The sequence below is a fragment of the Triticum aestivum genome, chromosome 1B (assembly GCF_018294505.1).
Source record: "Triticum aestivum cultivar Chinese Spring chromosome 1B, IWGSC CS RefSeq v2.1, whole genome shotgun sequence".
Classification (NCBI taxonomy): Eukaryota; Viridiplantae; Streptophyta; class Magnoliopsida; order Poales; family Poaceae; genus Triticum; species Triticum aestivum.
The window spans coordinates 641997525-642008327 of NC_057795.1; the positions used below are offsets into that span (position 1 = coordinate 641997525).

The 10803-nt window shown below is 45.8% G+C and overlaps 1 protein-coding gene across 1 annotated transcript; it reads left to right on the top strand.

The window, feature by feature from the left end:
* The first annotated feature begins 9337 nt into the window (after window positions 1-9337).
* LOC123081071 (uncharacterized) lies at window positions 9338-10201 on the top strand. Its single transcript, XM_044504044.1, has one exon. The coding sequence runs from the start codon at window positions 9362-9364 to the stop codon at window positions 10199-10201; it is 840 nt and encodes a 279-aa protein (XP_044359979.1). The 5' UTR covers window positions 9338-9361.
* Window positions 10202-10803: the final 602 nt, after the last annotated feature.

Genomic DNA, 10803 nt, shown 5'->3' on the forward strand with positions numbered 1-10803 from the left:
ATATGCATCATTATCAACAAGGGGGTGGTAGGGTTTAACTGCAGCAAGCCAGCTTTGACTCGGTGGCTATCCTGAACTACGACTGCAAGTAACTCTTTTGAGGTGGCGCACACGAGTCCACATATTCACCATATCAATACACCACTATGGATCCGCTCCCGTCTCCCTACGAGAACGCCATCCATAGCACTCACGCTTATCTTGCGTATTTTAGAGTGTCCACTTTCACTTGTCTATGAACTGTACAAGGGGTCCAAGTTTCCATATCTGAGGAATCCGGCTATTCGAATAGATGATGTTAACCCTGCAGGGGCGTACTTCTTCACACACGCTCTCGCCACTTACCGCCCTGTACACGTCATGTACCTCGGCAACCTTCAAGCGGAAGCCGGGCGAGGGAGTCGGCCACGACCTGACTAACCGAACAAGTCTCTAGTCCAGGTTTATCGCCTATTCGAGTTCCATCCGCAAGGAGATCCGGCCGGGGTGTCACTTACGGCCCCAAACGATGTGAGCAGGGTTCCCAAGCCCACCATCCGGGTGCTACTTGGTACACCGGGCCACTGTGCCTAGTCTGTCCCAAGCCCACCAGTACCGGGTGCCACTTGGTAGACTACTAACACTACCTACAAACACCAGAAACTAGTTGCAACTCCTGGACAGAGATCATGTTGATTAATAAGTCGAGAGAGCTTGGAGCGCCCGGAGCCCAATGTGTGGTAGTAACTGATCATGGATCACAAACACAGAACTCAGTTCCTGAGGACGGCTGCAATGAGACAACCCACCATGTACTCCTACATGGCCTCTCACCGCTACCTTTACCAAATCGTGTTCACACACTTAGCTCACACACAGTAGGACATGTTCATACACCTCCGATTCATCCCCGATGAATCAGACCTGACTCAACTCTAAGAAGTAGCAGGCATGACAAACAAGCATGAATGAGTAGGCACAACAGGGCTCAAACAACTCCTACTCATGCTAGTGGGTTTCATCTATTTACTGTGGCAATGACAGGTCATGCAAAGGATAAAGGGGTTCAGCTACCGCAGCAAGTAACAAATATGTCGTTGTTGTCCTAATGCAGTAAAAGAGAGCAGGAGAGAGAGAGTGGGATTTTATCGGAATGAACAAGGGGGTTTTGCTTGCCTGGCACTTCTGAAGATAATATAGCTCTTCATCGGTGTCATCGATCACATCGCCGGTACACGTCTATCGAGAGGGGACAATTACCGGCAAACAAGGAAGAACACAATCAATGCGATGCAACAATATGATGCATGATAATGACATGGCAATATGAATGTGTTTTGGGCTAATGCATCTAGCAACAGGTTAAATGAAGTTGGTTTGAACACTAGGTTCAAATTCAAACTCCATATGTGGGAGTTTAAATGCCATTTATTTGTTTTGTCCAAAAACGGAGGACAAACATTGTTCAAACATGCATGAAAATGGTACAGATGGATTCCTTGAATTTTTCTGATAATTTTTCATATATAAATTATTTCATTTGGAGTTACGGTTGAATTTCTATGAATTTTAGAAGTTTATACAATTTTCTGGAATTTCCTGAATAATAATAAATCCAGAAATGATTTATGGCGTCAGCACTGCGTCACTGTGACGTCAGCAAGTCAACAGGGGCTGGTCCGGGTCAAATCTGATGTGTGGGGTCCACACGTTAGTTTCACAGTTAGTTAACAGGGGGTTATCTGCTTAATTAAAGGATTAGGGGGGGTCGGGGCCCACTGGTCAGTGTTAGTGGCTAATTAGGTTTAGTTAATATTTAACTAAAATTAGCAGGGCCTGGCCCCACTAGTCATTGAGTCAGGGGCGTCCAACTGGGGTCAAACCCGGGTCAAACTCGCCGGAGTTGACCCGAGGCTCGTCGCCGGCGAGGCCAGGGACGGCGGAGAGCGTCGGGATTCGCCCTCCGATAACCAAAAGAGCGGCGGAGGGGCTCTACGTGATGCCCAGGCTCGCGCACATCGAATCGTGGCATCCGTTCGTGCTGGGGAGGTCGGACTTGGCGACGGCGGCGAGCGGGGCGGCGGCCGGAGCACGACGAGGTCGGGGTTGGCGCTAGGGGGCACGGCAGGTCGCGCGGGTGGGCGCGCCCGGCTCCTACAAGAGTGCTGAGCACGTTGCCATGCTTGGGAGTTAGCTACGGTGGCTCTAGCCTCGTCTGCGTCATCGCCGGCGGCGAGGAACTATCGGCTCCAACAGCCACGGTGGTTAGAAGGCGCGGACGGGCACGGGGAGAGAGGGGAAATGTACAGGGGCTCACGGTGAGTTCGAAGAGAAGGTCGGCGTGCTCGGGGAGGCGGTGGAGACGGTGAATCGGACGGCGGCATCCGGCGGCCATGGTCGGAGAAGAAGGCCGCAAACGTCGTCTTGGGGCCGTCCTGGCTCATGTAGCTCGTAGAGGAGGGAGAGTAGGTGGCGGCGGCGCCTCTGAGAGCATCGGCGAGGCGAGGGGTGGACATTGGCCGTGGTGGAGCTCGTCGGTGCTCTCGGGTGCTTGTGGTCGATCGCGAGAGAGAGAGAGCAGAGGAGGAGGAGGGGGTCCAGAGCGAGGGGGGGGATCAGGGGAAGTGTCGTGGCGTCGCGGAGGAAGTCCAGGGCGATGAGGGGGCAGCAGGAGGTGGCCAGAGGAAGCAGGAGGTGGCCGGGGCGGCGTCGGCGCTCGCCACCGAGCAGCTTCGGGGCGAGGGGGAGGAAGACGACAGAGAGGAGGAGGTGGGCTGGGCCGCTGGAGGAGCTGGGCTAGGCAGGTATGTCAGGTAAGTGGCTGGGCTTCTCTCTTTTTAAATTTTCTGTTCTGTTTGTTTTATTTAATATCTTTTGCCATTGTTTTGAATTTAAACAAATTCAAACAATGCCAAAAACTCCTCTGAATATTTTTATTTTGCTAGATGGACTTTCCAAAAGCTCATAAAATATTTCAGGGGTATTTGAAATTATATTCTAGTTATATGAATATAATTCAAATTCAAATAGCTAATGATTTAAATTCAAAGTCCCAAAAATAAATCCTTAAAAATGTTCAATATTTTGGTTGGGACCAGAACCCTTGCCAAAAATTATCAAACATTTAAGAAGAGCATTTTGGAACAATGAATGAGATTTTTAGGGTTTTTGCCCTTCTTTTATTTAGGGTTTTGAGGCTTCCAATTCCTCAGTTCAAGTTTAAAAAAATTTAAACATGATGCACAGATGGAAGCAAGCATAGGTCAGGCCAGAACTAGGGATGTGACAGTTTGCGTTGAGCATCGACATGATTGGATTATGTCTGTTGCAATACGGTTATTCATTTAAGGAGAATAATAGTTACTCTATTTATGTGAATAATACCTTCAGTGGTCTTGCACCTAAAGGAATGGTTTATTGAATCTCGATCGTAGTGATACACATTTTCATGCCAAAAGATATAAGATAGTAATGATAGTACCACTTACTTGTGGCACTGCCATGTAAGTCATATTGGTATAAAACGCATGAAGAAGCTCCATGTTGATGGATCTTTGGGCTCACTCATTTTTGAAAAGTTTGAGACATGCGAACCATGTCTATTGGTGTATACGCATGAAGAAACTCCATGCAGATGGATCGTTTGGACTCACTTGATTTTGAATCACTTGAGATATGCAAATCATACCACATAGGCAAGATGACTGAAAAGCCTCGGTTTCAGTAAAATGGAACAAGATAGCAACTTGTTGGAAGCAACACATTTTGATGTGTGCAGTCAAATGAGTGCTGAGGCATGCAGTGAATATCGTTATGTTCTTACTTCACAGATGATTCGAGTAGATGTTGAGAATATTTACTTGATGAAACACAAGTCTGAATTATTGAATGGTTCAAGTAATTTCAGAGTGAAGTAGAAGATCATTGTGACAAGAGGATAAAATGCCTATGATATGATCATAGAGATGAATATCTGAGTTACGAGTTTTTGCACACAATTAAGACATTGTGGAAATTGTTTCGCAATTAATACCGCCTGGAACACCATAGTGTGATGGTGTGTCCGAACATCATAACTGCACCCTATTGGATATGATGCATACCATGATGTCTCTTATCGAATTACCACAATAGTTTATGGGTTAGGCATTAGAGACAACCACATTCACTTTAAATAGGGCACCACGTAATTCTGGTGAGATGACACCGTGTGAACTATGGTTTAGAGAAACCTAAGCTGTCATTTCTTAAAAGTTTGGGGCTGCGACGCTTATGTGGAAAAGTTTCAGGCCGATAAGCTCGAACCCAAAGCGGATAAATGCATCTTCATAGGACAATCCAAAAACAGTTGGGTATGCCTCCTGTCGCAGATCCGAAAGCAATAAAGGATTGTTTCTAGAATCGGGTCCTTTCTCGAGGAAAGGTTTCTCTCGAAAAAGTTGAGTGGGAGGATGGTGGAGACTTGATGAGGTTATTGAACCGTCACTTCAACTAGTGTGTAGCAGGGCACAGGAAGTTGTTCCTATGGCACCTACACCAGTTGAAGTAGAAGCTTATGATAGTGATCATGGAACTTCGGATCAAGTCACTACCGTACCTCGTAGGGTGACAAGGATGCGTACTACTTCAAGTGGTACGGTGATCCTGTCTTGAAGGTCATGTTGCTAGACAACAATGAACCTACGAGCTATGGAGAAGCGATGGTGGGCCCAAATTCCGACAAATGGTTAGAAACCATGAAATCCGAGATAGGATCCATGTATCAGAACAAAGCATGGATTTTGGTGGACTTGCCCAATGATCGGCAAGCCATTGAGATAAATGGATCTTTAAGAAGAAGATGGACGTGGACGGTAATGTCACCGTCTATGAAGCTCGACTTGTGGCAAAGAGTTTTTCACAAGTTCAAGGAGTTGACTACGATGAAATTTTCTCATCCGTAGCGATGCTTAAGTCCATCGGATTCATGTTAGCATTAGCTGCATTTATGAAATCTTGCAGATAGGATGTCAAAACATTGTTTCCTCGAAGATTTTCTTGAGGAAAGGTTGTATGTGATACAACCGGAAGGTTTTGTCAATCCTGAAAGATGCTGATAAGTATGCAAAGCTCCAGCAATCCTTCTGAGGACTGGAGTAAGCATCTCGGAGTTGGAATGTATGCTTTGATGAGATGATCAAAGATTTTGGGTGTATACAAAGTTTATGAGAAACTGGTATTTCCAAAGAAGTGAGTGGGAGCACTATAGAATTTTTGATGAGTATATGTTGTTAACATATTATGGATCAGAAATGACGTAGAATTTCTGGAAAGCATATAGGGTTATTTTGGAAAGTGTTTTTCAATGGAAAGCCTGGATTGAGCTACTTGAACATTGAGCATCAAGATCTATAAGGATAGATCAAAACGCTTAATAGTACTTTCAAATGAGCACATACCTTGACATGATCTTGAAGGTGTTCAAGATGGATCAGTCAAAGAAGGAGTTCTTTCCTGAGTTATAAGGTATGAAGTTAAGACTTAAAGCTCGACCACGGCAGAATAGAGAGAAAGGACAAAGGTCGTCCCCTCTGCTTAAGACATAGGCTCTACAGTATGCTATGATGTGTACCGCACCTGAAGTGTGCCTTGCCATGAGTCAGTCAAGGGGTACCAGAGTGATCCAAGAATGGATCACGGGACAGCGGTCAAAGTTATCCTTAGTAACTAGTGGACTAAGGAATTTTCTCGATTATGGAGGTGGTAGAAGAGTTCGTCGTAAAGAGTTATGTCGATGCAAGCTTAACACCTACCCGGATAGCTCTGAGTAGAGATATCGGATATATATAATGGAGCAACATTTTAGAATAGCTCCAAGTAGAACAGTTATTTGGAATAGCTCCAAATAGAGCGTGGTAGCTGCATCTAGGAGATGACATAGAGATTTATAAAGCACACACGGATCTGAAAGATTCAGACCCGTTGACTAAAACCTCTCTCACAAGCAACATGATCAAATCTAAAACTCATTGAGTGTTAATCACATAGTGATGTGAACTAGATTGCTGACTCTAGTAAACTCTTTGGGTGTTAGTCACATGGCGATGTGACCTTGAGTGTTAATCACATATCGATGCGAACTAGATTATTGACTCTAGTGCAAGTGGGAGGCTATTGGAAATATGCCCTAGAGGCAATAATAAATTGATTATTATTATATTTCCTTGTTCATGATAATCGTTTATTATCCATGCTATAATTGTATTGATAGGAAACTCAGATACATGTGTGGATACATAGACAACACCATGTCCCTAGTAAGCCTCTAGTTGACTAGCTCGTTGATCAATAGATGGTTACGGTTTCCTGACCATGGACATTGGATGTCGTTGATAACGGGATCACATCATTAGGAGAATCATGTGATGGACAAGACCCAATACTAAGCCTAGCACAAAGATCGTGTAGTTCGTATGCTAAAGCTTTTCTAATGTCAAATATTTTTTCCTTAGACCATGAGATTGTGCAACTCCCGGATACCGTAGGAATGCTTTGGGTCTATCAAACGTCACAACGTAACTGGGTGACTATAAAGGTGCATTACAGGTATCTCCGAAAGTGTCTGTTGGGTTGGCACGAATCGAGACTGGGATTTGTCACTCCGTGTAAGCGGAGAGGTATCTCTGGGCCCACTCGGTAGGACACCATCATATGCGCAATGTGACCAAGGAGTTGATCACGGGATGATGTGTTACGGAACGAGTAAAGAGACTTGCCGGTAACGAGATTGAACAAGGTATTGGATACCGACGATCGAATCTCAGGCAAGTAACATACCGATAGACAAAGGGAATTGAATACGGGATTGATTAAGTCCTTGACATCGTGGTTCATCCGATGAGATCATCATGGAACATGTGGGAGCCATCATGGGTATCCAGATCCCGCTGTTGGTTATTGACCGGAGAACGTCTCGGTCATGTCTGCATGTCTCCCGAACCCGTAGGGTCTACACACTTAAGGTTCGGTGACGCTAGGGTTATGAAGATATGTGTATGCAGTAACCCGAATATTGTTCGGAGTCCCGGATGAGATCCCGGACGTCACGAGGAGTTCCGGAATGGTCCGGAAGTAAAGAATTATATATAGGAAGTGCTGTTTCGGCCATCGGGACAAGTTTCGGGGCTATCGGTATTGTATCGGGACCACCGGAAGGGTCCCGGGGGTCCACCGGGTGGGGCCACCTGCCCCGGGGGGCCACATGGGCTGTAGGGGGTGCGCCTTGGCCTATATGGGCCAAGGGCACCAGCCCCAAGAGGCCCATGCGCCAAGAGAGAAAAAAAAGGGGAGAGTCCTAAAGGGGGAAGGCACCTCCGAGGTGCCTTGGGGAGGATGGACTCCTCCCCACCCTTGGCCGCACCCTTCCTTGGAGGAAGGGGCAAGGCTGCGCCCTCCCCCTCTCCCTTGGCCCTATATATAGTGGGGAAAAGGAGGAGCAATCATACCAGAACACCTAAGCCTTTGGTGCTTCCCCCTCTCCCTGTTACGTCTCTCTCTCGTAGTATAGGCGAAGCCCTGCTACTGTGACACCCTGCATCCACCATCACGCTGTCGTGCTGCTGAATCTTCATCAACCTCTCCCTCTCTCCTTGCTGGATCAAGGCATGGGAGACGTCATCGGGCTGTACGTGTGTTGAACGCGGAGGTGCCGTGCGTTCGGCACTTGATCATCGGTGATTTGAATCACGACGAGTACGACTTCATCAACCCCGTTCACTTCAACGCTTCCGCTTAGCGATCTACAGGGGTATGTAGATGCACTCTCCTTCCCCTCGTTGCTAGTCTCTCCATAGATAGATCTTGGTGACACGTAGGAAAATTTTGAATTTCTGCTACGTTCCCCAACAATCTGCACGTAGAGATAAATATATGTATATTTGTGCAGTTCCGACATTAATGTAAATATCAATATTCTATTGGTTCCCCAACATCAACTTTTGAATATGAATGTATTTGTTCAACATTTTAAGCCATATTTCCTGTTCATTCATCCAACATATGTGTTTCATCCGATTTGCTCATGAAAGGTAGGAAGTCCCGCATCAATGCGCGGAGTATAATCTAGTTTTTAAAAAGTGTTAGTATATTTAAAAAGAATGCGCATGCATCTTGAACGTGTTTACCATTGTAATTTGAAAATGTGTTCACATGTTTTAGAAAACGTTCATATAAACTTTAAAGAAAAAACATTTCAAGACAATGTTCTTGTGGTTTAAAAAATTATGTAATTTAAAAAATCATACATTTTAAAAATGTTTCACACTTCTTAAAAAGAGTGTACTCTTCCGAAAAGTCTTCATGCATTTGAGAAAAGCTTCACTCATTATTTTAAAATGTTCACACTTTTTGGAAAACACATCTAAAAAAGTGTTCATGTATTCAAAAAATGTTTACATGTTCTAGAAATTTTTTATGCACTTTTAAAAATTGTTCTTTACTTTTATAAAATGTTCATATTTTTAAATTATTTAATTTCTAACAAGGGAAAAGAAAGGGAAAATGAATAAGTAGATGAAAAATAAAAGGAGAACAAGGAAAAGTAAAAAAAGATAAACAGAAGGAAAAAACACACAAGGAACACAAAAAATGTGCAATGACATACCCACATTACCCCAGAGAAAAACAAACTATCCATGAAGAATCATGTAAAATCGTACGCATCATCAGTACTTAGGCCACGATGTATGCCTCGAACGACTTGGGCGCTCTCGTGGTATTAGCATAGTAAGCAACAAATAATATTTGCTCCCATACCACATCACCGCCACAAACCAATATGCATTTAAAAAAATGTAGATCATGTTGACGATCCCTCAAAAAAAAACATGAGTTAAGCCTTTACCTACGTTGATCCGACCATCCCGGTCTAACCGATCAACTTAAAATCACCTTACAGAGTAGGTAACAATAGCCAGGCGTGGCAGAGCGCGCCATCTCCTCTAGTCCCGTTGAACGCTCGCCTAAGTCCTTATAACATCAATGCCATTGTTGCTTTTAGTTTTTATTCCATTGTCTAAATGGAGCAACCCATCATTGAGCTCTTGAAAAAACCAAGTTCTGGACAAGTCAACATGCCTTTCTCCAATCTCTCGCCGTTTGACCATCACATATAAAGAGCAACATGACAATTGTGACACCATTATAAGCACCTTCGAATGTAGTGCAAGAGTGAATCCATCAAAAAAGATGTACGAGCGGGGACGAATCTGAGCCGTTGCATAAAGATCTGACGGTACTTCAAAAACTGACACTGAGGTGGAAAATAGTCGACCGATAAGTACACGCTCCAAAGGCCGAAGCAGCCCCCGAACGGCCAAACCCCAGATCGCATCGCAGTCCAGGAATGGCCGCCGCCGACGCCGACGCCGCGAAGCTCTCCGTCTCCATTCAGGCCTTCGCGGCGCTCCTCGACTGCTGTGCAGCCGCCGGCGTGGACTGCGACGGGATACTCCTCAGCCGTGCCGCCCTCCCCCCTTCCTTCTCCGACGACGATCCGGCCCCAACCCTACCCATCTACGTCACCGGCCACTCCTCGCTCGCTCGACCCTCCGCCCTCTCCAACGCACTTAGCTGCTTCAAGCCCTGCTTCCCCGCACGCACGGGCACGGCCACCGTCGGCTTCTTCTCCTCCCGCCACAGCGCGTGCACGATGCGCCGCCCCTCCATGCGCGAGGCCGCCGTCGCCCGCTCCCTATCCAAATCTCTGGCCCTCGCCCACCCCGTCATGTTTCTCCTCTTAGCCCCCTCTGTCGCCACCGACCTCTCCATCTACTCATTCGCCCACCGCGCCTTCCTCCTTGTTGATTCCCGCCTCGTCCCCACCTCCCTCACGATCGTCAACGTGGGTCCTCGTTACCGGGGCCAGTACCAGTGCCACACCTTCGCCCCGGAGTCGCCAATGCCGCGGCTGCCGCCTCAGCCGGCAAACATCGGAGAGCAAGCAACCGAGGAGGAGGAGATGTATTCCGGGATGCTAAGGAGGTTGGATAGGCTTGCTCAGGAGGCGGAGGAGGGCAATAAGCTTCTGTTCCGTCAGGTCCTAGTTCGCTCAATGCTTTGCTTGATGTGTTTCTGTAAAATTCATCTGTTTGGGTCCGTAGAAATATGCATCGCTTTGGTTGTGCATCGGTTATTAGACTCACATGAAACAACATTTGCATGGCAAGCAATATCGTGCACATAGTTGAGTCAGAATCCAAGGAATTTTGGCATGTTAGTTGGCAAACTGGATATAACTTATTAGGTCTGATTGTCAAGACTTGACTCCCCCTACAAATGCTAAGGTAGAGTTTTCATATGAAATAGTTACCAGATAAAAAGGTTAAACCGGTCTCTGTTGGACGTGCTGATTCGAACAGCAGGGGGCCCACTACTAATAACAACTTCTTTCTGCGTGATCTATTTTTGCCTGTTTAAATCAGATCTTATTCATTAGAGAAACCCCTTGATTTTCTTGTTAACCTATAAGTGCTCATAAATTGTGTGAACAATGTAGCATTTGTTTGTTAAAAAGAGATTGCATTGCTTGGATATGTAATATGCTTGCATTGCATATACATGGCCCGTGTGTGCAATTCTGCATGTACCGGACATAGAGTGTCAGTTCATCTTATTGCAGCATTTATAGATTTTGCTAGACCCTTCCCCAGACCCTGCGCAAGCGGGAGCTACATGCACTGGGGCTGCCCTTTTTTTATGTTTCCCTTAATCTGCGCATGCCATCTCTCTCTTCAACAAAATTTGAATTCTTGCTAGCATCTGTCAGAATCTCATGAGGTCTGAGCT